Source organism: Momordica charantia, assembly GCF_013281855.1.
Source record: "Momordica charantia cultivar OHB3-1 chromosome 1 unlocalized genomic scaffold, Mcharantia_2.0 BLBB01000001.1, whole genome shotgun sequence".
In the NCBI taxonomy this organism is placed as follows: domain Eukaryota; kingdom Viridiplantae; phylum Streptophyta; class Magnoliopsida; order Cucurbitales; family Cucurbitaceae; genus Momordica; species Momordica charantia.
In genome coordinates this window covers 18,076,247-18,103,745 of record NW_028275157.1, presented here as the reverse complement: position 1 = coordinate 18,103,745, position 27,499 = coordinate 18,076,247, and the positions used below count along the sequence as shown (strand labels likewise).

At 33.5% G+C, this 27,499-nt stretch overlaps 3 protein-coding genes across 3 annotated transcripts; 1 reads left to right on the top strand and 2 right to left on the bottom strand.

The window, feature by feature from the left end:
- On the top strand, window positions 1-3,036 carry LOC111005383 (triacylglycerol lipase OBL1). The gene is made up of 5 exons (XM_022276861.2): window positions 1-491; window positions 1,381-1,574; window positions 1,680-1,713; window positions 1,817-2,433; window positions 2,507-3,036. The coding sequence occupies exons 1-5, from the start codon at window positions 170-172 to the stop codon at window positions 2,801-2,803; spliced, it is 1,464 nt and encodes a 487-aa protein (XP_022132553.1). The 5' UTR covers window positions 1-169; the 3' UTR covers window positions 2,804-3,036.
- A 1,754-nt stretch (window positions 3,037-4,790) lies between these two features.
- Window positions 4,791-7,945, bottom strand: LOC111005291 (Remorin family protein). The gene is made up of 4 exons (XM_022276742.2): window positions 6,997-7,945; window positions 6,302-6,662; window positions 5,432-5,513; window positions 4,791-5,197 (listed from the first exon to the last, which is right to left on the bottom strand). The coding sequence occupies exons 1-4, from the start codon at window positions 7,562-7,564 to the stop codon at window positions 4,994-4,996; spliced, it is 1,215 nt and encodes a 404-aa protein (XP_022132434.1). The 5' UTR covers window positions 7,565-7,945; the 3' UTR covers window positions 4,791-4,993.
- Window positions 7,946-17,193: 9,248 nt separating this feature from the next.
- LOC148213373 (uncharacterized) lies at window positions 17,194-18,839 on the bottom strand. The gene has a single exon (XM_088118951.1). The coding sequence runs from the start codon at window positions 18,632-18,634 to the stop codon at window positions 17,456-17,458; it is 1,179 nt and encodes a 392-aa protein (XP_087975077.1). The 5' UTR covers window positions 18,635-18,839; the 3' UTR covers window positions 17,194-17,455.
- Window positions 18,840-27,499: the final 8,660 nt, after the last annotated feature.

The following is a 27,499-nucleotide window of genomic DNA, read 5'->3' as shown; positions in this document are numbered from 1 at the left end:
TTTTTTTTTTTTTTTTGAGGGGGAAAGTACTTTTCTAATTCTTGAGTTTGTAGTCGGACAGCGCATTATGTTATAATTTACTCAATCATTTATAGAGTTGGCGAGGCCAGTTCCATAAGAAAGAGGCAGAGGCAGAGAGAAGTGAGAAGAAGGCGAGGCAATTAAAGCCATGGCTGCTGCTCCTGCTTGTAACTGTAACAAGGGCTTCTCCACCAGCTATATGCTTCTGAAGCCGGAAGAAGTGAAGTTCTTTGATCTGGGGCGCCTCCTGTTTTCTAGTAACCTCAAGAAGAGAAAATTCGTGGACTCCAGCCACGCAAGAGAATACAATTTCTGGCGAAGATTCTTCATCTTCCTCTCCATCATCATCCTCAAGCTTCTGCGCCTCGTCGCCACTCCGCTCGCTTACTTAGGCTTCTGCCTCGAGTTCTGCCTCAACTTTTTGTCTGCCAACCAAGGCTTTTCCGGCATCCTCCTCAATATCTTACGCTGTATGTCCCCGGCCATCCTTTCCATCATTTTCTTCTGATCTCTCTTCCCATTCCCACGTTTTTTAATTCATTTTTTCAAATTTCAACTCCACAAACCATTTACTCGAAACTATATTTATATCCTTTCAGAATATTTTTAAACTATTTACAACTTTACTTCCTCAGCTTTCACCTTCTTTTCTACCCATTTTGTTTTTTTCTTTGAGCAAAGTATGTGACCCACATATATTTCTTATTTCTATAAGATGGAAATAATTGTTTGTGTTTGTTTTATATATCATATCTTCCGCGTCTGATCCGGGCAGACTCTGTCGTGTCTACAAATATTATATATATATATATATATATATATATAATACACGCGATGTATTGATCTCTATCTTCTATCATGTATGTGACGATATTTTAATATTTTCGATTATTTTAAAAAAGCCCAATATTTTAAATTAGGATTAAATACTATTTTCAATTTTTTTAATTATATATTTTACTTCAATTAACTTTCAACAGATTTTAAAAATAATATCCACTGTCAATTTAGAGTTAACATATATGGAAAAGAAAAAAGTTGCAAAAGTATTTTTCTTAAAAGGAAAATACTTAGCTTTTTAACTGTCACGATCAAATTAACAACTTGTTATTTATATTTTTTAAAGTTTATGTTTTTGTGTATCTTACTCTAAATATTTAATACTGGTGATTTGTATCTTCCAATTTGAAAAATATATTCACATGAAATGGGAAATGATTAAAGTAATTACAAAAACAATTTTCAAAATTCATTAGAACTTTAAATTTGAAGATCCAAGAATACACAGATTAAAATAGAATAGGTGGTAGATGGAAATTGAAGGTTTGAACTAACAAGTAAAGAAGATTTATGATGCAGTGAAATTGATAATACCGGAGAGTTCATCGGCGGAGTACTTGTCGTTGATTGGTCATTTGGACAGCAGAGTGACATTGGACAAAAGCATAAAGCGAGGCGATGTCAACTACTTCGGAGCTCTCTGCATGATGGCTTCCAAAGTGGCGTACGAGAATCAAGCTCACGTTATTCAAACTGTCAACCATGTCTGGAAGGTTCATATCTTTAATTTTCATCCAATCCAATCCAATGACCAATCATTTCTATAATCATTAACTAATTTTTAATTTAACTTGTTGGTTTCATCTTTTTTCCTGCAGATGGAGTTCTTGGGGTTTTTCAACTTTTGGAATGGTAAAAATTAAACCTAATTAAAGAAAATTCTTTTTCCACCTTAGAATTGATTTTTTATTTAATTTAATTGAATGTTTGAGAATTGTATTTATTTAATTACTAGAATATCAAGAAAAATGCTCGACCCAAGCGTTCATGATGCGCGACAGAACAGTGGATCACGACACCATCATCATATCCTTCAGAGGCACGGAGCCGTTCAACGCCGACGACTGGAGTTCCGACTTCGACATCTCTTGGTACGAGCTCCAAGGCATCGGAAAAATCCACGGCGGATTCATGAAAGCCCTGGGCCTGCAGAAGAGCCTTGGCTGGCCCAAACAACTCCCGGCCCGCCACGGCCCAGCACGCCCTTTGGCCTACTACACCCTCCGAGAGAGGCTCACGGAGCTTCTCCAACAAAGTGAGCGGAGCAGATTCGTGGTGACTGGCCACAGCCTGGGCGGCGCCCTGGCCATCCTATTTCCTGCGATTCTGGCCTTCCACGGAGACAAACTGCTGCTCCAGAGATTAGAGGGAGTGTACACTTTTGGACAGCCTCGCGTGGGGGACGCCAAATTCGGAGAGTTCATGGTCAGATCACTGTGGCAGTACAAGATTCGTTACTACAGATTCGTTTATGGGTTCGACATGGTCCCTCGATTACCGCTGGACGACAAGGCTTTGATGTTCAAGCACTTCGGCCCATGTATCTATTTCGACTGGAACTATGTTGCGCAGGTAATTAATTACATTATTATTATAATAATGAAATTACGTAGCCTTTTAATTAATTTAATTTTGAGGGCGTCAGGTTCTGGAAGAGGAGCCATTCAAGAACTATTTCTCGGTGGTGGGAGCGATACTGATGAGAATACAAGCATGCTTGGAGATAGGGAGAAGCTTCACAATTGCGTGGAGAAGGGGGAAGGAGTACGAGGAAAGAGTGTTTTTGAGAATGGTGAGATTATTTGGGGTGTTATTGCCTGGAATTCCTGCTCATTGTCCCCAAGATTATGTTAATTCCACTCGATTGGGGTCAACCGAAATCTTCGCTTCTCCTCCTCTCACAACTCGTCTCCACAACGAGTACGATGTCAAAATTCAGTAGCGCCGGGGTTTTTAGTTTTTACCCATTTCCTTCTCACACTGGCCGTTTGGAGAATTAGGAGTTTTGTTACTACTTGTGTTTAAACTCGATGATAATCATATGTGATGGTTTAATTGTGAGTGTGAGATTGAATATTCTCCAAAAAGAGAAAATAAGAAGAAAAGAAAAGTGCTTGATTCAATGTACTTTTCTACTTGAAATCAAGAAAGGAGCACGGTGTCGTTCATTTATAATTCACATATTTCTAAGTTTAGCTTTATTGATACGCGAGAATCAAAGATAGGTACGAGAGTGATAGTAAAATTAATGATTTAAAAAATATATATTTAAGTATGATTTATTTTTCAAAATCCTCATCCAAAACCTTAAAAATCAAGCTAAATTTTCTAATTTACGATCAATAGAAAGTGAATTGATTTCGTGAGGTAAAAATCACTCATAAACAAATTCTAATTTGAGCTTAGAAAATTGATGCAATGCATTGTATCAAATTTGTGTGATCTTCCAATGCTATATTACAACTAAATTATACTTGTACGAAGTCGAGTTACTATTTATGTAGGTGATATTTAAATTCTTTTTTGGGCAAAGGTATGTATGCCTATTGCGGAAAACTGGACAAACGTTAACCAATTTATATTATATATACACACTACAAACACATATAAAATAACCTTATATGTAAAGGAATAATCCATATAACAATAATGGATGGGTGCACGTGATTTTCAAAAGATATGGAAGATTGAATGAATAAGCAATGAAAGCAATAATTTGAAAATGGGGAGATATTGTTTGGAGTTGAAGGCTGTGATATTTCATATATATGCATAAAAAAGAAGCTATCTTCAGCATAATCTGATCTGAATTATATTGGACCACACCTGAATATATTAAACAAAACAAGTTGCAATTATTGATCTATATGTGGAATCAAATAATCAGAGATGTCCGCTCAAAATTAATAATAATCCAAAAAATATTTATGGGTTGAGTTCCCTTTTCTTATTCTTTTTTGATCAAAATGTTTGGGCCGTTGAGTTGATATTTTATAGTATTAATTACCGTTCATGTTGACCTCTTTTCTCTTATATATAATATATATAAAGATCAGGAAGAAAATATTGATTGGATGAAAATTTTAAAGTTTTATTTTACACAAATATTAATGGTAATAGTGAATATTGATAAAAATCATGAAAATTACAAAATTTTAAAATTATTAGAATGAATTGATCATGTTTTAATTATTCTTCAAATAGGTTATAATTTATCATTATAATGGCTCACGTCCACATACATAATTAATATCTATATACTTATGTAACATCATTAGTTATTAGTTATATTATATGAATGTATTATACATATTTAATAAAAAAAGAGAGAGAGAAAAATAAGTAAAAACAAAAATCAGTTTATAAAATAATTGAAGGTAATGTATGTGATAAAAGGAGGTGAGATCTTGAACCATATATGAAACACAATTGCTAATCTAACTTTCTATGCCAAACCTAATCCTGCTCTTGCTCAATTGTTTAAAACATTCATCTATATCTAAAAACAATGGTTTGAATTTTCACTCGAATGTGCTGATTGACCACCAATAGACTGCTTTTTATTTTAATTTAAAATAATTTGGATATGCAATGTCAGTAAATTATTTTCTAAAGTACAATAAAACTCAATTCTGAATTCCCTGTGTTTGGAAGGTCACTGGGTCAGACTGGAGACATAGGCCTTGAAACAATGCGAAAATTCAAAATCTTGTCTATTCTAATTGTTGGCCTTATTCTTCATTAAATAACCACTGTTTTTTTATTTTTATTTTTATTTTTTCAGCCGATTTGTATGCACTTCAACTAATCTCATCTGATGGTTTGCTTGCTCCTAGTTTGGCATAAAAAAGCTTGGCTAATTGTTTGATTGGTATGGCTTGTCTCGGGCATTGCTTGATAGGACTCTTTTAGCATTTTCTACCTGTATATGAACTATGAATTAACCTGATATCACAGAGGGTAGCAATTCAAAGCATGGGTAGCTACATCAATATTTCCTGCGCAGAAATCATAAGCCAGCTATAATTTTTCTTCTTCTAGAACAAGTGTACAGTGCAAAATCTTCGCCGCTACAGAACCAACAAAGCTAAGCTAGTCTTAGTTTCTAAGACGAGGAAGCTACCATGAGAAATCAGGAAGCATGGCAGATGAACCACCGTTTGAGGGAACCAATCCACACGTGCCTGTGGAACGGGAAAAAGCTGTTCGTGCCACGAACTCTCTGGTTCCGATCAACTGCAGGTGAGTTCCTCATTTTGTGTGCTTTCATCTGTGCCTTCCTCAGCTTCTTCAAAATCTTATCCATTGATGATGATCTTGCCCTTTCAAGTTTCATCTGAATCAACAAGGTTCATCTTCATCATCAGTGAACCACATAGCTTGTAATTATAGTACATCGTCATTCTATTTTGATCAGGACCAACATACATACATGAATCTAAAGATAATTTTGAATTCAAATGATCAGGACGAACTTAAAATATTCTGGGACAATGGATGTTATCTCTCAATTATTTACAATAAAAACAGAGTGAAAGCTGCAAACTTTGATGCTAAAAGTTGTCCTAACCTCGAGTTTGCGAATCGCAGCTTCAGCTTTTGCCTTCTGCAAATTCTCCCACGCCATTATCTTGGCTTCTTCTCTCTGCAGCCTTCATTAGATTTCAAGTTAGTGGAAACTTCTTTTAAAAAATCTTTAAGTACATTGTGCACAAATCCAGGCAATGACAATATCTTCATATATACTAAAGCCGGACTGGATTCTGTTGTCATGGACAAAATTATATCTTCTTTCATTATCCAGATTCGAAAAATGGGGCATTTGAGGCCAAGGCAAGGACGTCTTAGGAGTAATTGATTTTACAAGTCATCAGATACTTCAAATCTTTTAGATAGACAGATAAAAATATCAATCTAAAAAAGAAAGTTTGGGTAATTTGAAACTTTTAGATATACTAGTTAGCTTGGGTGATTTGAAGTTTTAATTTCATCGCATTGAAATTCAGACTTCAATGAATGGTCAAATCAATATCATCCTCTCAAAATTAAGGAGAAAAGTGCTAATAGAAAAACTGGCTAGAGATCACTTACAATCCAACCATCAAACAACTAAAACTGAGTCAGAAAAAGCTTAAATCCATCCATAGAAACAACAGAACCTTGTTTGAAAATCAAACAGTCAAAAAGTATTTCCAAACAACACCAAAACACCTAATAAATGTCACCAAGAATAATAGTCTAACACCTACACACAAATCTTTAAAAAAGAAGAAGAAAAAAAGGCAACTGATTAAACAAAGGGCATTAGTTTCAACATTCATTCAACTTCCATTTAATTTGATGTATCAACCATTGTGCTATGTTCGTGTTGGCCTTCAACTTCAAGATTCAATTGGATGAAATTAAATCTTTAAAAATCGAAGTTAAAAGGAACACATACTTGGAAACTTGAATAGCTGCCTCTGCAATATCCAAAGAAGAAGCTCTAGCTTCCATAGGATTTTCATTCAAGTTCCCAAGGTGTGGGAAGTCTTCCTTAGTCAATCTGTCTTTATGCCCTTTGGATCTCTGTATCACCGTGGCTCTCTTGTCCACCTCAACATCTCTCACTTCTTGCTTAGAACAATGGTCACTCTCCTTTCCATTCACAGATGGGTGTGTGGAAGGGGATGAAGAGGAAACCGAACCATTCCCCTGAGGAGATGAAGGCGTAAAGTCTTCACGGCTCATTTGGGTTGCCACATTTCGTTGCAAAACAACACCCGAATCCATAGCCTCATCGGAACCACCATCCTTTTCATCTGTGGATATGATTCAAGTGCCACAGAGAACATCTTAAGAAACACCAATCTCCAACAAAATGGATCTCCAATATGCAACTCTTTAAGAATGAACATGAAGTGATAAGTTAATCCTAACCTAATAGTCCAACATTATAGCGACTGAAACTGATATGGACGTATGAGATGATTCTAAACTCCATCATTCACTGTACCGTACATTACTTGACATTAACAATTAATACAAGCAAACCAGAACATCATTTGATACTGGAGATAATAAACTTCATTTCGGCCAAAATTAAACAGATTACTTCAAGACTACCGGGAAAACACGGGGAGAAGAACGAGGTACCTTGAGAGCTTGGCAGTGGCGACTCGTCGAGAATATCTGACCATCTGGGTGCAGAAGCTAATCGTTGGATGGCACACTCTGGATAAGACTGCCCCCTCTCAATGCTACTACCGCCATAGCAGAGAGCAACCCCATCAGGTACTAAAACCCCAGTGGAAAGAGCAGAGCCTAATTTGGAGGTGGCGAAACCCCGATTCTCCGGCGTCGGAATTGCAGGTGAGTAATTGGAGTAATTAGAAACTCCTGGCGACCCAATCGGACCACTTTTGGACTTGGGTCTTCTCTGTAGATGAGACTGCAAACTCCTGCTGTACCCATTGCCCATAATGGGGCTACTAATCCATCTCTCGGCATCTTCCCACTTGGAAGGCAATGTCCTGCCGTAAAATGGCGTCAAGGCGGCGACAGTGGCATTCCGGCGGCGGGTAATGCTATTGGGCTGAGGGATTCGCTCGGAGCTCCAACCCCTTTGGTTCATGACATTGATTTCCCAGTAATTAGGGACTCCGGGGCTTGGAAACGCACTGAAATTGTGGGAAGAAGAAGAAACGCAACCTTTTTCCCTCATGACGAACAGTACAACACATTAACAGTAAGTAACAGGGGTGTTTGCGTTTTGCTTTTTTTCCCCTACGTCTCTATCGATAGAATTTTGCTTTTTACACTTTTCTTTCTTCCGTCCATTTTTGTCCAGTACAGCTGTGGAGTGTTTCGGAAGCTTTTTCTCTTTCCTTCCTTTTGGCGGTAGGCTATGGGGTAGCGAGTGCGAAGCCGAGCTTGTTAGAAATTGGAGTGAATTAGAGCCATTGGAATAAAGGGGTAATCAAGAACAATGACACAGCCAAATCGAGAATCACCATCAGATTTATTAGAATGTATGAAGATGATTTCGAAGGTTGAGAAACATTTCTACGAATTTGGAGATTCTGTTTCTTTTGTCGTCAATCTTTGGCCAACGCATGGATGGATCAGTTTCCATCTAGAGATCGATTCCAGTGGAGTCAGTCGGGAAAATTCCTAACATTTACATTTACTTCTGATTCTGTTTCATTTGTGCAATTTTTTTTGATTTACACATTTAATCGATTTGTTTAGTTTCCAGAGATTTAAGGTTACGCTGCATAAGCACTAATGACTAATTATTGGAATTAAGTCATTTTAGAAGGTGGTTTGGGGAAAGGACAGAGAGAATGGGTCATTGAATCTCGGATAAAGTGGAAGATTCAATTGAAAGGTTTTTTTTTTTTTTTTTTTTTTTTGTGTGTGTGTGTTGTTTGTTTGTTCTGGAATGGGCAACTCTGCTCATGCTTTCGGTTCAAATAAAAAAGAATTATTGAAATAGAAAAATAGCCTTCAAATATGGGTTCAGTTGCGTGCTCCATTCACATGGCCTCATTTTTTTACTGCAGAATCCTATGCTTACAGTAGCAGTACTCGAGGGCACTGAATTTTTCTTTTTGTCTTGAAGCAAAATTACAAAGTAACATTTTAAATTTAATAAATAGTAGTTAAATACTCGCTTGAATTTACAAGTAATTTTTATCTTGACTTGACCAATCTCTTTTTTTCTTTTTTTTTTTTTGAAACATTGATTTGACGAATCTTAGTAGATAGTTGAAAAGGAAACTCCTATGATTAAATTTTACCTTTTTTTTTTTTTTTTAGAAAAATGCCTTTTAATTTTATCTTGACATCTTACGAACTTAGGCATGTCAATATACTTGCACATCTTTTGATTTAATATGATCCATAATGTAATTTTTTTATATATAACAGTACATAAAGTCGGATACATAAATTTTCTTAAAATTAGAGGAGGGATAAAAACTATCCCAAATATTATATATATATGCCTTCAAGATACATTAAGAGGGGATCAATTTTGACTTCATCTTTGATACTACCATAAATCGTATTTGGTCTTTATTCTATGGCTAGCTACTATATATTATTGAGTAATTTGAGATAACATGATCTTATAACCCAGAAGTTTGTTAATATGAATATAGTCCAACGATAAAGACACTTACTCCTTTTGAAATCGAATGTTCAAATCTCTACATCCTACCTTTGGTATACTCAAAAAATAATTAAATAACGAAGTTTAGAGCTTAAGGGTGAGTTTGGTTCGTTGTAAACAGAAATCTAAATACTAAGAATTTAATGAAAATAGAGTTGGATTCATGTTTTTTAATATTTTTAGATATGTATTTGGTAACCAATTGTAAAATTTGTGTTTAGTAATATATTTTTAAATGAGGAGGAGTTAGTCATTGAATATTTAATTTAATCTAAGATAATATATTAATTAAAAATTTATTTTTTAATGTAATTTTATACATTTTAAAGTTTAAAATTAAAAATATGAAAACATAAAAAACACAACAAAAAATGATATAACTTCTACAATTTAGATTATAGAATCCAAAAATAGTTATCAAGAAACGAATCTATCAAAACAAATATTCGCTGAATCCAAAAAATAAATTTTGGGAACATGTCCTAAGTAAACGATCAAATTATGCTAAAGCGAGCATAGCTCAGATCAAATTCTAAAACAATACGGACCAGAGCTAAAATTGACATGGCTACCCAACATATATACCATCATCAATCACCATCAGCGTTTGTCCATGTTTCCTAGAGCATTTTTTTGTAGGTAAATATCTTGGAATATTTACTAAAAAGTCCTTTTAACATTGATGACCAATTATGAACCATCAAAGGTAGTTGAACTAAAAAAAAAACAAGGCATATTAATATTGGCTCTCATCCAACTAAAAACTCAAATTTATTTGTTTCTTATATATAAAATTATTGCTAAATTTGTCCCAAGAGAGAGAGAGAGAGAGAGAGAGAGAGAGAGAGAGAGAGAGAGAGAGAGAAAAGAGTTCATATGATAACGTAATAAAATTTTTTCACGGAACAAAAACTACTAAAAATTAAGTCTAAAAAATCTTGGCAACAAATTAAGGAATAAAAAGGTATGAGCCTATTGGAACCCTGAAATAACTAGAGGACTTAAGAAAAGGAAAACCCAATTAGCCTAAATAATAATAATAATACCAGGGAGGGTTAAACAAATAACTTTGAGCACCCATAATACAATTCACTTTCATTTTTAATATATAGTTTTGATGGCTCGTTTGGGTGTGTGAACGTTTTAAAACAAAGTAATTTATTTTGGGTATATTCCCCTTGTACATGTGCAATGTCTCTTCTCTGTTATTGTCTATAAGATACAAAAATCATATGACTTCAATTAAACATCCCCACCCCTTCCAAATGCCAATGCCCCCCTCCTTTGTCTATTTCTAAATTCTCTCTCCAACTCCTGCAATTTTTGTTACACTTTGCTACTATTTTAACTTTTCTTTCTTTGTGTTTATTGTTTAGTGAATGATGTGTACTACTTTTTCTGCATCATGTATTATTTTTCCAAAATATGTTTTTTACTTTAATCTCATTTGATGAATCTCTTTTCTTTCAAAAAGTGAACTCCAATTGCTATAAATGTGATGTTTTTCTAATCCATACTGGCAAATTCTCTCCACATCATTGTTTCTCATTCTCTCTAAATTTTCACACTTCTCATGCTTTTCTCTATCAATAAACTCTCGACTACACTTTACAGTAGGACTTAAAAATGTTTATTTCAAAAACACTTTTAAGCACATCCCCCAGTTCCCGACTTCAATTTTTTACTTAGAAATAAACATAGAAAAATAGGAGATTTTCAATGGATGACAATTTGCAAATGCAGCAATATATTATATGGTTATGCATATATGATGATCTGTATTAAATTTTACCTATTTAGACATTTTTACGTAATTATTTTTTATCCTCATATTTTTCACTTATTGTGATAGACTATATGATTGGTAGACGTTTATCATTGTTAGGGCTGAGCAATGGTCTATCAACACTCTAATGCTCTAACGAGGAATCAAATCAGCGTACATGTGTATGAAATGTGCTCTTATTTATAGATGACATGTAGTGGATTCTACATACTCATTCTAGGAGTTCATTACATGGTTATAATCTCTTGAGCAGGGTACCTCAGTGTCTAGCTAGCTTTTTCAAGGTCATCCTCGGTTAGACCAAATTGTTTGATACTGCGTTGATCGAACTTAATGGGTCTACCACTAATTATTTTCGAGATAAGAGACAAATATCACATGAGATGATTATTCTTTATCCAATACGTGGTACATCCTAGTTTACCAATTTACCAATTTGTCCTTAAAAAAACCAATTTACCAATTTTTTAATATATAATTATAAAATCATCATGTTGTTGCTATACTGATAATTAATTAAACTTATTTCACCTAAATGTGATTGCCCCAAAAGAAATATACATTTCTCTCATGTCCCGAAATCCTCAAGTTTGCTTGTAGATTAGATTGGGTCGATCCAGACCTTCAACAAAGTGGAAGGTCTGGCCCAAAGTCCCCCTCCCGTCATAATTAGGTACGGATAGCTAATTAACTTTTTTTCATATTAATTAGAATAACAACGATACATTAATGATATTAATATAATTTTGTTGATGCACCAATTTGGCCTCCTAGGATTTCGTCAAATTCGCACACATCTTCTATAGTAAAATAGATCGACAAGACTTGCAAAATAGAATAGTATTAAAGATCGGTGTGGCTCTTGTCACACAGGGCTCCGATGCGAATCGGGGTAGTTGAATATAAATTGTAGAATTTTGTGAGCCTACCTTTAGGGTTATTGTGGAATTCGAATCCTAATACATCTACGAAATCTGGTCATCTGAATCTAGAGACAATCTTAAGATAATCAGGATATCTTCTCCTTTTGAATATAAGATATCTTTCATGAATCATAAGAACATCAATCTTCCATTTTGAATTCGGAATTTGAATCGTAGAAAATTGAGATTTTCTCATCCATAACAAATTTAAACATATTAATTATCCTCATATGGTACAATGGCATCCGACTATTACCTCTGTCCAAAGAAAAAAAATAATAATAATCAATAGGAGATTTGATGAATAAAAATTCTTTCACGGTAGAATAAATTTGAACTGAATCGCTCCTCCTTTGATGCAATGGGTAGTAGAGAAAGATGCTAATGGGTTGTTGAAGTTCCTTCTTCTCTACAATGCCTTTGCGAGGTTGAAGATGTTTTATTTCCTTGCATGTTGTGAAGCTTGGTTGTTGAGTTTAGTTTTTTTTTTTTTCCCTTAAAGTTAGAACGTTCCCTTAAGAAGAAAAGAAGAAAAGTTGCTGTCCATTCCTTTTGAAACATTATTCTCTATAATAAATATTTGCTTACTTATTATGCATGCAATATTCATAATAATTCGAAAAAAACACATGCTGCCATTGCCAAGTAGGGACGCGGCCACTTAAAAGATTTTGGACTTTTGCCTTTGATTATTGATAAATCATAAATATATAACAAAAACTAAATGAGAAATTTAATTAAAGTATTTAGATGCAAAAAGTAATTTGTAATGTTACATGCTTAAAACAATACTAATACTATCCATGACAGATGTTGTTGTGTGGGATGTAAGGATCTCGATGAGTTTTTATACAATTGACAATCTAATAGGTAGGCGGACGTGTTCCTATTATAGAAGGTATATATGGACGTATATTAGACTTGAAGGATGCTAAATTATTCCTACAATGATTTATGGCTATAAATATGAGAATCCATGTCATATCATAATTCTAATCCTACCTAAACTCGCTCAACTAGTTCAATATAACTATTAACTCAAGCATCAAAGCATGCTGACCAGTAACAAAATATCGTGTTAGATTTCCTCTTCACAAGTCTTACTTTGTAATCTTTTATTCTCATATTAACTTTGGCCTTACTAAGTTGACCGTTAAAAATTTACCAAATGAGAAAGTATTTTGAAAAATGATTGCATAATATTATATTAGTAATATATAATATAATAAGAGATAACTCAATAATTATATAGTTTTGTCTTCTCAAAAAAAAAAGGGAAGAAAAAGAAAAAGAATTCTTGGGAATACTTTGTGACTGTTTTCATCTTTATTTCATATCATTAAAAAAAGATGAATTTTATTAAGAAGAAAATTAACAATTTGATATAAAGTTGATGTCGTTTGCTGTATCTTAAATGTCGTACCAAGTATTTGGAGCAAAATCCCGACATATGCTGACCTGTAACTATTACTCGAATCTGACCTAACAAGACATGATTTGGATCAGAAGTGGACCGCAGCCCAGCATGGAAGGCCCATTGGGCCAACCATGTTCCGTCCAATGGACTATAATTCTTCATTCTCGAACATTCTTTAGGGCCCGTGGATAATGTTTGTATTTCTTTTTTTTTTTAAAGGACAGATATTGTGAACATGTTTTTAAAAATTAAATTATAAAATAAATAAAGTTAACAAATAAACTTCATTTTGAAAATATTATCACTCAGGCTCTTAAAGTTTAAACATTCAAATTTTTATACGTGATTTGAATTTTTATTAAAATTTAAAGTTGGTGTTGATTATCGCTTTTACCCCCTATATATGCACATATTTTTATGACTTATTAGCTAAATAACAACTTACTAATTTTCTATTATGTTGAGTCTAGTAGCTCAACTGACAATGAAGTTTAAAAAAATTTTTACATATAAAAATATTGAAAGTAGTTTGCGAAGTACGAGCTTATGTTTAAAAAGAACAAAAATGATTTTTTATTAATAGGTTAGAACAATATAAATATAATTTTACGGGAAATCTTTGTTTTCACTAATGTACTTAGCTTGTTGTTTATGAATTCTTATTTAGATAAATAAAAAGTGAATAAGATAAATGTATGGAGTATATTAATTTAAAATAGTAGTAAAGTTACGAAGTACCATTTAAAAATTAAAATAATAATAATAACAACATTTAAAAGTTTTTATTGAATATTAATATTTCAATCTACGTTGTACGTACCCATAAAAAATCAATCCATCTTCGTCCTGACTGCATTTAATAGAAGAGTACAGTGGCGATCACGTGGAGGAGAAGTAAGAAATGGGGCGGTGGTAGCATGGCACGTGATCAGCAACGGTCGGGTCAAGTGGTGGTGGTTGAATTTGGGAAACGACCGTTGGAGAATTAAATGCCAGTTCCTCGTGGCTTAACTTCTCTTAATTTGAGATTAATTAACAGATTAAGAATAATTAAAAAAAAAAAAAAAAGAGGCAGAAATTTGATTAATCCGTCGGACTTGGATTGGAAAGAAGGCACGAGTGCATGACATCCATGTCCAGTGACACAGCGGCCAGCTGAGAGTCTTTGCATTGCATGTTTTTCTTATTGAGTAATAAATAATTGAATTGCTTAAAATAATGGGAATAATCATTAAAAGATTAATAATAAGTTTACTATTTTATGAAAGCGAAGGAAAATGGGAAGTTAATATGAATTGGAGGCGGAGGTGGCAAAATAATGATCTCCAACTATTTCGATCCGCTTTTGAAATGGCCTCCAAAGCTTATCTACTTGTAAAAACACCCCACTTTATCTATCAAAAGAGATAGATACCTTTAATGTTTAATTATTTATTTTTATTGGACCCTCCTGCGTCTTCCTAAAATATTAAACAATTCATTAAATTTTCTCCGTTTAAACATATAATATAATTATAATATGTAGGTTTAAGGGTGGGGATAGCAGGCAGATAGTAATTTAAATGCGAAACTTTATAACAAAAACTCCAACCACGTGCCCGAAAAATCAAGCCTCCGCAAAACCAGGTGGTGCTGCCTCTGTGGAACTTCGAAGCTTGACTCCGACCACACCCAAATTTGAATAATTTGCCATCTTTTTATTATTTGGAAAAACTCTTTCATTTCAACTTAATTGAATTGGTCCACATTTAATGTCCAATTTTAAGTGCGTGTAAATTAACAGCTAAAATGGCAAATCAATACCATATTGCATGAGTTCGATTATTTATGTCATATTTAACATAAAAACAAAACATGATAATTAGTAATTCTTATTTCATTAGCGGAACATTATGTTTTGTAATAGCTAATTTTTTTTATTCAATAATTTATAGAATATAATTCAATAATTGAATTTGAATGGTCCAATTCTAAAAAAATAATTCATTTTGGACCACTTAACAATAATGAACAATTTTAATATCTTCAGTGACTAATTTTCTTTTATTGTTTCTCTTTTACACTTTTAATTCTTAGAAAGGTGCATAGGGTAACATGTGGACATGGACTTTACCTCACTTTTCCAGCGATTTAAAAAAAAACAGTCATTATTATTATTATTATTATTTAACTGTAGTTGATAATATTGATTCAATAGTAAGTTAGATAAAGTTGTTTTTTCTTCCGTAGACTAAAGTGAGATATCTTCTATAATATTCATAAACAAGATTATATCGATGTGTTACTAATTTTCTTATATTTTTTTTTCAAGAGTACAATATGTCTGGGATGGAAGATTTAGAACTCATGATCTATTGGTGAGAGATAGGTGTCAATTATCGCTGAAGTAAACTCTAACATTAATTTTTTTAGATTCATTACTTTAACTAACAAAATTATAATAAATACTTGAATTTAATGTTGGGTCACATATATGACAAAACAAACTCAATGAAATTGTAAATATAATGACATTATTGGTCCAAAGAGACCTAAGTAAATTCAGAAGAATTTCGAGGGAATAGATTCAACCTCAAGTGTCAATCAAGCATGTATCCCTAATACTCAAAGGTAAAAATTGAATTACGTAAAATAAAAATGTCTAAATAGGCATGTTATTTTTTTTTAAATGTCATATTTGCAAAATCATGATTTTGTTGCAATGTTTGCAAATATGATAATATAAGGTGACACCCATTAAAATTTCCCTTAATTATTGTTATGGGTGAGATTATGCCCGAATTGAGATCAGAAAGGCAACCTGAACCATGAGACTAGGGGGAAACGCTGAACCAAACTTGATCTAGGCGAGACAATGGCTCGACTATCTGACTAGACTAGATTTGAGAATTGTCAAATCATCCAAATTGAGCTTATGAGTGGATCCAAACTGAACCAATCCACTCAAACCAATCCAAAGAGACTCCTATAAATAACAAGAGATCTTTGGTATAACTTGCGATATATTCTCCAACCACTATAGTTTTATTGGTCTCAATGAAATCTTTTACTAACTTAGACATTGGAGTTTTATGTTAAACTTAGCAGTACCACATCGATATAAAGACTTCTTTGTTGTGTGTTGAAGCTGTCGACGAATCATGCCTGCATCGCTCATAAAATCATATTAAATAAATAAATTTTTTCTACTGCTCGAGACCCAAAACCAAAATCGAACTACCTTTTTTTAATAAAAATAAGGATGGAGATTGAACTTACAACCTGACAAAGATGCCAATACAGCTGAGTTAAGTTCATGGCAGTAAAACATATTAATTAGGAATAAATATTAAATCTTTACAATTATTATTGAGAATCAATAGAATTGAAGAGGTATATTAAAATGTACTCGGCAATCTTTAATACTCTGGAAGAAAGAAGAAGAAAATGAATAATCTGAAATTGAAGCGAAGGCCACCGCATGGCAATAAATATAATGAGAGGCAGCTTTTTGTGGTTTCCAATTCTCAACACATCAGATTTCTGAGGTTGGTGCAGGTGCAGTGTGGGCACAGGGCAGTAGGAAGTGGGATGCAAAACCCAAAATCTGAGATTTTCTGTATCGAGAAAGATCAGAAAAGAAGGCGATGAGGAGAGAGTTTGCTCATTTTCCCAGACGCCAACCAGCAACAGCCACGAGCTTCACCAGCCTGCCACAAAAACTAAAACATATAATCCAAAGTATGAGATTTTTCCATTTAATTTCCTAACGCTAAACCACGGACATCTATGCCCCTTTTGGTTGCATGTTGTCCCACCCCACGCCTTCCTCTCAGCCTCCTCCTTCCCTTCAACTTGCTCAAACCTTACTCTACAAGATTTTATTAAATTTTTATTTTTTTTTAAGGCTCATAAATTCTAATTTGTGTTGGGAATGGGATGGACCCATTCTCTAACGTCTTTTTTGTTCAAAAAATAATTATGCCACACGTGCGCTGGCGCTTCTTTTACAAGCCTGATACAGTTCAGCTACACCCCTATTTTCATTACTTTATTTCCTAATTACATGATATATCACAAAATAATATATATTGTTTTCTCATTATTTCAATTCATAATTGACATTTACATACATACATGAACGGGATTGTGTAATCTGGACCGTTTGATTGTTTCTTTTCCCCTAATACGATGTATTAAATGTATTCTTAAAAAAAAAAAATCACTGGACGGGGGAAATGCAAAGTGCAAACCAGAGACCTTCAAAAAAAAAAAAAATTGAAAAGGAAAAAAGAAAGTGAGGAATCTTGGCAGATAGGATGGGGATGGCCGTACTATGAGCGAGTAACCGACTCGGCCAGTTTTCCGATTCTTTCCACCAGTTGTGGGGAGAGCTTCTTGGGCGGTTTCCTTTCCTTTTCGGGTCGGTAATCGAAGCCCAGAGCGTAGGAGACTTCTTCGGAGCTCCATCCGGCTTTCCGGAGAAGGTCCGAGAATCGATCGGTTTTCAGAAGCAGAGCGTCTAAAACCGCCTGGTTGTCTACTAAAACCATCGCCGCTCCTTCGAAGAATCCCGACGCCGACACCTGCGCCATCTCCGTGATGTCCGTCTCGCTCCATCCGCCTTCTCTCAAAGTCGATCCTATTTCTTCAATGTATTCGCTCACCCATTTCGGAATTCCCAACTTCGGCATCTCCAAGACCCTATCCGGCGACGAAGATGAAGACGACGACGAGTTCCTCCGCCGGCGATCCACCACGGCGTCGCTCCAGAACTCCACCCACCTCGGCGTTCTTGCTCCGGCGTCCAGACTCCGTCGGGAGAAATTAGAGGAGGAGCCGGCAGATCTCTCACTTGTGGACCTCTGCTTTTTGAGAAGCTGGGCATCAGAATCGGGGCTCCGAAACAGGAATTCCCGCTCGAAGAAATCGGATAGATCCAAACCGCAACAGGAGATCCGATTCTCATCCACTGAGAAAATTGGGTTCCCCGCCAGAGAAGGATTGCAGGGAATGTAGGAATGATTGAAGAGGGGAATCAAAAGAGGCGCCCTCTTCAGAGCATTTCTAGCGACCCGTAGGGCCTTCTCCGGGTCTAACGGTCTGGGACCCCAAGATTTGGACCAGAAGGTGTTCTTGGCGATTTGGAAACTGATGGCCGCGATCGGAAGATCAAGCGTGGCTCTAAGACGCTGCCTGGCGCCGGAAGCCCGCCAATCGGGGAATCCAGGGCCGACGGGCAAACCGGCGGAGAGTACGGCTCGGAGATCCGGAGGGAAAGCGAAGCCAAATTCGGCCTCGGCTCGAGCGAACTCGGCGAGGGAGAGGCCCGGCTGGACCTCGACGCCGGTGTTGCGTAAATGGGTAATGACCTTCTCGGCCAGAGAAGAAAAGGAGAGAAGGCCGGCGCGTGCGGAGAGAGAAGGAGCAGCGGCGGCACGGGCGGAGAGTCGCCTGAGTCCGGCGATGTGGGCCGGATTAAGAGCGGCCATTCTGCGGTCTACGTCCACCATTGGGCGGCGGAAGTAAATGGAGCAGTGATAAATAGGATTTGGAAGTAGGAATTAGTGGTAGAAGAAGGAGAGATTGAAGAAAATGGCGAAGAGAGTGAAAGATGGGACAGAGGAAAACTCTTCTTTTTTTTTTTTTTTTTGTGGAAGAATTTGGAATTCAAAGGAGGGAATGGTACTTATAAAGACGACTGACTAATGGCCAATGGGTGTTTTACAAGTGTGGACCCCACCTCAGATTTTAGTTACTAATTACTATAGTAGTGCCTTCACTTTTACTAATTCTACTTCTTAATATGATTACGATTAAGACTCATACAATCTTTTAATATTCCAAGTCCACCGCAGTAATTTCACTCCTCCTCCACCGCACACCTTCCAATTTTTTTTTTTTTCATAAAACCAATTTCTTTTCCCAAGATAAAATAATTTGTTTTAATACAGTGGACCAAGATTTTAACTCCCACGTCTTATAGAAAATAATAAATGTCATGATATTTATACAGTTATTTCAAAATAGCATTCGAGGTAAGGAATCAAAATTTGAACTTAAAAAAGATTATTAATACTTACCATTGATGATAGTTAAATTGATTTATAATACTAATATGAGCATAAAAACATATATCATATCCATCAAAAAGTAAAAAATTCAAATATTATATATATATATTTTTTTACTTCAATATATGCCATGTATATCCATAAATATATTAATGTAAAATTGAAAATTTTTTCAAATTAAATAATTGAGAGTAATTTAAAAGATTGAAAATTAAGAGGACATGTGTTTAAACCTCATGATGTCACATATTTTAGGAATTAGTAATCCATGTGTTTCCCAACACCAAATGTTGTAGAGTCAGGTAATTGTCTCCTGAGATTAGTTAGTGTGCTTAAGTTAGCCCAGACAGTATTCACAGATATAAAAAAAATGGAAATTATTTTGTATATTTAACCAAAAATTAATTTTTACTTAAATATTATAAAGCAAGAGCAATGTAAAACTATTTTTAAGGTATATTTTAAACATAACATAGTCATTCTTTATTTATTTATTTTTTATTGTGTGAACATTTGTTTCTAAGAATTTCTATATGTGAATATTGATATATGTTCATGGATATCGCATACAAAAGTAAAAATTGAAGGAGTGTTTTATTTTCACGTGCCTAGTCACATTTTTCTCGAATGTTAATTGTATTTGAATAAAATCAATATCCTTGTATACAGTTTGTATGTATATATATTTGATAGTATGGATTTTCAACCAAAAAAGGAAAAGAAAAAAAAAAGACCAAACAAATAACCCACAAATGTTATTTACCGGATAAAACTGAAAGAAAAAACAAATGCTATGTGAAGCCTAAACTAAAAAAACAAGAAACATGTGATTGGCACGTGATGTCGTGTTATAAAGAAAGGTGGAATTATGTCATTTTCACATAACCACAACAACATATGTTTACTTAATAAAAAAAAAAATGGTTATTGGATTTTGAAATATACTTTATTAAATAAATATAGATATATAAAGAAAACTTCAAAATTTTAAAATTTATTATCATAATTTTTTTAAACTAAAAGTTCCTTATTAGTTTTATTTTAAAAAAAAGTTCCTTATTAGTTTCACAAAAACAGTTTATATTTCTTCTTCAAAAAAATAAAAATAAAAATATACTTAATACATAATTTTTTAAATTAAAAAAAAAAATATTTTGAACAAGATTATATCTCAATTTTCACTTGAAACAAAGTTTTTATTTATTTAATTAATTTTTATTTTTAAAAATATTTGTGAAATTTAAAAATAATTTCAAGGTTTATAAAATTAGTTTATAATTTCAATGGAACAAATGATACAACATATCTTTATGGCTAAACCACGAAAGAATACAAATTTTGTGTATTAGAAAGTTTTTTTTTTTAATCTTTTGAAAAGGTGTATTAAAGATTAAATGATTCGTTTTTTTAATATAGTGTAAAATGATCATTATTAATTATATTGATAATTAATCGATAGTTTTTTTTAAGATTAAATGGAAAGTAATCACAATTATGTGCAATTGATTAATCAAATTAAGAATCAGGATTAGGAAATTGTTAACTAAAGTTAACAAAATGTGCTTGAAATAAAGTAATAAATTCAGATATTAAAAATAATTTAATTTTAGGATTGAAAAATTATTATTTAATCTCTCTTCTCAATCCCCAAGAGTTTGTCGATGAATGATTCTCCACTTGTTAAAGACAACATGATGATATTGTTTGCTTTAGACATAGACCTCACCCCTTTACTTTTAGTTTCACCTAAAATATTTCATACTATAATTGTCGTCATCTATATACTATGAATTATATTCTTCTCCATCAATGTAGGACTTTTGCTTACATTTCCCTTACAAACCCAACATCATTAAAAAACACTTAAGATCTACTGACATTCGACAAAAGTTCTGCTGAATGAAGTTAAATATTAACATAAACATTAGAGTATATGTATACATGATCACCTTAAGAGCATGTCCAAAGCGGACAAGATTGAGCTATGTATTGGATTTGTAAGGAAAATGCAAACAAAGTTTCAAATTGATTTGGGAAAAGCATGATCCATGGTATATAGATAGATGAGGACAATTATCTCTATTAGTACATGAGTCATTTTGAGTGAAATAAAAAATAAAGTCGTGAGAGCCATGACCAAAGCGGACAATGTCATTCTAGTGTGAAGATAATTGAGATATACTGGTTTGAGTCTTATTTTGTACTCCAACCAAGTCTTCTTTCACTCGCACTACTACGGTCACCTCCTATAGAAACGTACATCAACACTCCATATTGTTTTGAGAAGAGTACCCAAAACCTATGATAGAATTGTGAACTCCCAAAACAATTTGTGCATTGGTACTTTTTAAAGTTTGTTGGAAGCCAGTGATTCTTAGTTCATTTGAATCGATTATATTTTCATTCAAAAATAAAAATAAAAAATAAAATAAATTATATTTATATATAAAAGTATGCACTAAAAGATAAAACTTATTGTTTTAATTTAATAATTTTGTTTACAATAAATTTGAGATACTTGAGCTATTTAAAAAGTCACCTTTTAAATCAATAGAAAAAGAAAACCAAACTCAATTTAGATAATACAAGAATACTTCTTATCAACCAAAGTATCATGTCGTTGAAAACTCGCCACCATCACTCACTAGGTTTATATAGGACGAGGTGATCACAAAATTATTTTTCTATCTTTTGGATTAATTGTGATATATAGAGTAAAAACAAACAACATACCTATTGGAAAGAAAGAAACAAATTGATGTTAAATCAGAAAAGCTTTAGAGAAATAGACAACTGTCGATAACTCCGAATAAGAGAATAGAAAACACGCGTTATTATCTCAGTTTTACAAATTTTTATCTTCAACAAATCTAGCAGTTATCTATTAAAATCTGATGATTTGAAGTGTCGTACATGTAGTTGATTTTGCGTGTTATAGCTCTTACTAGCTTAATAAATAGATGACTTTTGACCTAATTTCATTAAGAAATAAGCTTCAAGTTGAAGACAAGGAATTAGAAGTTGAGTGGGGGAAGAGCAACAGCATAGAATAGATCCAAACTTAGGGTGGCTATGAAAAGAAAGGGAAAAGGATGAATTAGATTTGTAGGGGGCTTTTAGCATATGGACCCAAATGTGCAATAAATACAAAGGTCACCAACCATTTTTTGGAGCTACAAAAGTCTAATGGAAAGTCACCATTGTTTTGCTAAAGTGGAACCACATGTCCACTCTAAAACCCTTGCCTTGGACTATGGTACTCTCATGTCCTTATCTAATAGGTTTCCCTAGCCAACAAGATGGGATTTGGGTCCAACTTTAATTTCTTTCCCAACCCCATAAGTAACATTAACTGAAATGCAACATGTGGTTATCACTTTTTTTTTTTATTAAACACAAATAATGTCTTAGAGAACGATTTATTAACCAGATTTATTAGGAGTGAAAATCAAGTTTCACACCTAGCCTGGGTCTCTCATCGTTGGACATGTTAAAGACGAGGAGGAACAACCCTATATGTATAGAATCGAAGTTCAGCTGAGCTCCAATCTGAGAAGATTTTGACTGGTAGAAAATATTCTAATAGTCAGTAGATTGTCAATTTTGCAAGAAGAGGATCTTTTAACTATCACGAACAATCATCGTAACAACCGAGTCACCCTTCTTAATACTCTCTCCTATGAAAGACGAAGCCCACATTCTCAAAAGTACGCAATTCCTAGTATTTAATTAAGCTAAGCTCAACACTAATTTGGATTAAGTTGTAACTTAAAGTTCTAAAGTATATACGGCCAATACCACACTGGCGGTGCACGATACCACATTTGTAGATAGCTGGTTAGCCCACATCAGATTTGACGTATGAGCTAGAATCATTCAAGAAAATTTTAAAGAAGAACCAGATTTTGACGATGGTGAAGTGTGCGGAGAATGGGAAGGGAGTCTAGACATAAATTGATTGTGTTTTGGTGAAAGATAGGAACAGTGTCTGGTTAGGGTGTGTGATTAGTGATTATTGAAGGAGTGAGTGGGATTGGTTGCTTCCACTGGGAATGGCACAGGACCACAGGGTGATCTTGAAAGTTCGAGGGGAGGGGCAATGTTTGTTGGGCTTGGGATGTTGTTTATTATGATTTGTGAGTTTCCGCAATAAATTCAGTTCAGTTATTGCAAAGTAAAGGAGAAGCCACACCACACGAACACTGCTCTTTTTTGAGTTTGACGGATTGGCTTTGCTTACACCAAGAGGGACTTCGAATTTTACAACCAAATTTTAATTATTGTGTTATCACAATAACTCAACATTTAAATCTACTTTTGGTCCAATCAGATCTAGCCCATGGAAAACCGCACAAAACCTAGCCACACAAACACATAATGAACGATAATGTCAAAGATTTCCTATTTTTCTTTTTGAGTTTGCATCCAAAATGAACAACATCATATCATTATGATTATAGAGTGTGGAATTCGGTATCTCTAACTGTCTATTTTAGCGTAAAATCAACATTTATTACCTTTCTTAATTCTAGTAGTGTGAGAAAAAAAAAGATTTTTTTCCTCTTTGTTTTCATTTGTGTCTCACGACAGTAGACTGTATCATCAGCATTAAGCAATCAGGACGTGTGTTGGTTTTTGTAATTTAATTTCTTTTGCATGGCTTCATGCAAGGTTAATTCTCCTCCACAAACCTCCATTTCTTCGCTCTGTTTAATTTCCAAATCATGTTCTTGTTTCCCTCAACAATGACCCCAATGCCACAAATCTCGACAGAAATGACTTCTGTTTCTATCCAATTTTGTTTCTTCTTTTCCTTAATTATCAAGTATATATGTCAATAATATTCCATTCAAGATTTCCTGATATGATAATTTTAATAATTCAACTTACCTTTAGTTCTATCTTCTTTTAGAATCAAACTTTTTCTTTTCCCATTACAATTTAAATATGGAAGGCTCAAAACAAAAAAAAAAAAAGTTTATTAATACTTAAGTTGGCTAATAAAAGTTTATTAATTTCATATTGAAAATAATGTTTAATTAGTTGCGCAAATCTCTCAATCCCATCCCATGTGCTTCACTACATAACTTATTTTACAATTATTTCATAGGCAGCCTTGGCTTGGCACAATGCATAAAATTAAAGATACTTAAATAGCAATTTTAAGTTGCTTAAAACTTTAATTAAAATAAAATATAACTAACAAGTCTAGAGATTAGAGCTATGATAAGAGACAACTTGAATCATAAAAATAATTAGGAAGATAGCGATGCAACTCTTTGTGGTGAAGATAGTTATAAGAAAAAGCAACTCCAATCAGATTAGCGGTGTAGAAATTAAAAATTTATGTAAGTTTCAAAATGATGAGTGTATAAAAAATTAAGAATTGAAAAGTGAAAAATTGGGACGCTGCGTTCGTGTGCGGTGATTTACTTTGGGTATGGCACCCACTTTTAGCAAACCCAATCATCAAATCTTATGCCCACGCACAGCCACAGCTAAAATAAAAAGCTATAAATTAGGGATTAAGTAGGCATCTCTTCATGCGTGCGATTAAAGATGACAAAAAAAAAAAAAAAAAAAAGCTTAATAAGTTTTCTTTTCTCCTTTTTTCTTATAAATTTAATAATGACTGCACTTTGCTTTACACACAACCTGCTTCAAGTTCAAGGCATGTAAAACCCAAAGCAAAAGTTTAAAAGGTACTTATTATTATTATTATTATTATTATTATTATTATTATTATTATTATTATTATTATATATTGTGTTCAACACTCTCTATACTCTTAGTCTTAATATTGAAAATTAATCGAGACGATTACCAAACTATTTAATTTGATATCATATTAATTCTTTGTCTAAATTCAAATTTATGTATATTTTTAATGTTTATTAAAAAAAACTGAAAGAAATATACACTGTCGTATCATGGAACCAAAAAGTTAACTAGCTGTATCAATGGTATTATCAACTTTCAAAAGTTCCATAATTTGAACAGTTTTAGAAGCCGCAACTTTTTGGATTAAATCATCATCATATGAATTAATTAATATTGTACCTTGGGAAACATCTTGTTGTTGGGTATGGGTATCAGGCTATGGGTTACCAAATCACTAATTGAATCACCCATTTGATCAATTCGAGACCAAAATCTTCAAAGTAGGCAAAGAAGTGGTTGATTATTATTATTTTATTTTCGTTGAGGGTCGATTTTAGGGACAGGCGTTACTGTGTTTATGAAAATGTTAAGGAAATTACTCCAAAGGAGAATGGGAAATTGTGGAACATTCCATGCAGAAGAGAGCTTAAAATTGAAAAACTGACAGCAAAAGTACCAAATTCAAAGCCCCAATTAATGGTTTGGCTGTCAAATGATGCTGTTTAAGCGTACCATCATCATATAATATCAACACACCTCCCTTACTGCACGTCCCATCTGCCATCTGCCTTCTCCATTTTACAAACTTTGTTTTGACCAAGCTACATTGAAATAACTGTGTGAAAAAAGTAAACAAATTGGAAAACCAGAAGAAGAAAATCTCTCTCTCTCTCTCTCTTTTTTTTTTTTTTTTTTTTTGGTTTTAAATAGTTGTTTGCTAAGTATAATTCTCTCAAAGTGCTGCACTTTCTAGCTTCTAAGTAAGTTTTTTAAAGTATAATATGATTGTTTAACTAGTGCCTCTTTTTTTAATCTTAGGCCTCAGTGAAAATCCAAGCAATGAAGCACTACATGCATAAATATAGACATGCATCCGAAGAAATTAAAAGGAAAAGCATGATAATTTATTGAGTTGAATCTTGAAACTATATGGGGGCGAGAGAGAGTATGAGATAGTAGCTCTCAAAAAGCTGAATCTCTGTTGTCCACCCAAGCAGTCCTCCTGCAGAAATAATCTGAAATGGCATAATTTTACCTAAAGAGAATTCTTTTGAAGGATCGATTGGTAATATAATAGAACTATTTCAAACCACACAAAATTAAAGCTTATGTATCTGCATCATCACTAGCTGCAGAAACAATAATATTCCACGCGTTGAATTGTGCAAAGGAAAAAAAAAGGCATTTTGGTACGTGCAAATCAATGATATACATACGCATAAACATTAATTCATGTGAAAATTTTGAGTCTAATTTCATTGAACGAAAGGAAGAAGCATTATAGAGGAGTGTAAAAAGGGAATCAGCACCTATTTTTTGCTTTCTTGGAGTTCGCAAACCTGCAACCTCCAAAATTATAATTATTATTTTTTATTTATCCCCAGCTTTTAGAAAAATGAGGAAAAGTTATATTTTTATTAATTGAACTGTTTTCACGTCGGTAAAATATTATAAAGTTTCATTCTTTTGATGATTTAAATTAGCCACTAAATTATGGTACGCCACACCTTAAAATTTAAAGATATATAGGACTTAGCGAGGGGAAACATTTTCTTGGTGCTAGGTGGTGCAAGTCAAGATCCAAATCAATTAATTAGAATTTATTTACTTTCCTAAAATTAAATTATTTAATCGTTGAGTTATATTCTGGCTAGAAGCTAATTTTTTATATACTTTAACGAATTGGATTACGTCCAAATTAGTTATATTATTCGTATGGCAAGTAGCTTTAATTGAGAGGCGGAAATTGAAAAATTCTCGTAGATTTATTTTGTTCGCTGAACTCTACTCAGTTTTCGCATATAGATGAGGCTGGATGTTGAATAGATTGGCCATTTTCAAATGTAAATTGACTGGAATGGCCTTGAGCTGCTTTGCTGATAACTTCCGCCAGTCAAGGCGGCTTCAAATGGGCCAAATACCCACAGAGTCTCCACACTGGACAAAAATTTCTGCCACCTATTAAAATAATTTGTAAATATTTGTATCCTATTTCTACTTGCATTTCGGCTTTTATAATCATTTCATCATTCTTCTTCCTCCTTTTATGATATATATTCGCATTCTGTAAAATATAATAATTAAATTGTTGACAATAAAAAAGGGAATAATACAATCATAAAAACTTTTTATTTTAATTCACTGTCTCTAATGTGTTGACACGAACAAAAGACAGGTTTAAAAGTCAGAAATATGGTATTATTGGATTGAGTTTGAAATAAGTTTTAGGAGAACTAAAAGTGCTTAATTTTTCAAAATTTTCATACTGTTTGGCTATACAATACAATGAAAGTTTATTTTGAAGGTTATCAATGATGAATTTGAAATAATTGAAAGAAAAAAAAAGATGTTTTAAAGTAAAAACAATTAGAAGTATTTTTAAAAGTTGAATTCACCATCATAATTTGAAACTCTATCCTACAC

Bases quoted from the DNA above. Each gene is read 5' to 3' on its own strand.
- LOC111005383 (XM_022276861.2), top strand. From the start codon at position 170: ATGGCTGCTGCTCCTGCTTGTAACTGTAACAAGGGCTTCTCCACCAGC. The intron at 1,714-1,816 runs GTAAAAATTAAA...TTTAATTACTAG, and splicing joins GTTTTTCAACTTTTGGAATG to AATATCAAGAAAAATGCTCG. The intron at 2,434-2,506 runs GTAATTAATTAC...TGAGGGCGTCAG, and splicing joins ACTGGAACTATGTTGCGCAG to GTTCTGGAAGAGGAGCCATT.
- LOC111005291 (XM_022276742.2), bottom strand. From the start codon at position 7,564: ATGAGGGAAAAAGGTTGCGTTTCTTCTTCTTCCCACAATTTCAGTGCG. The intron at 6,663-6,996 runs GTACCTCGTTCT...TCATATCCACAG, and splicing joins GCCACTGCCAAGCTCTCAAG to ATGAAAAGGATGGTGGTTCC. The intron at 5,514-6,301 runs GTATGTGTTCCT...AATCTAATGAAG, and splicing joins GCAGCTATTCAAGTTTCCAA to GCTGCAGAGAGAAGAAGCCA.
- LOC148213373 (XM_088118951.1), bottom strand. From the start codon at position 18,634: ATGGTGGACGTAGACCGCAGAATGGCCGCTCTTAATCCGGCCCACATC.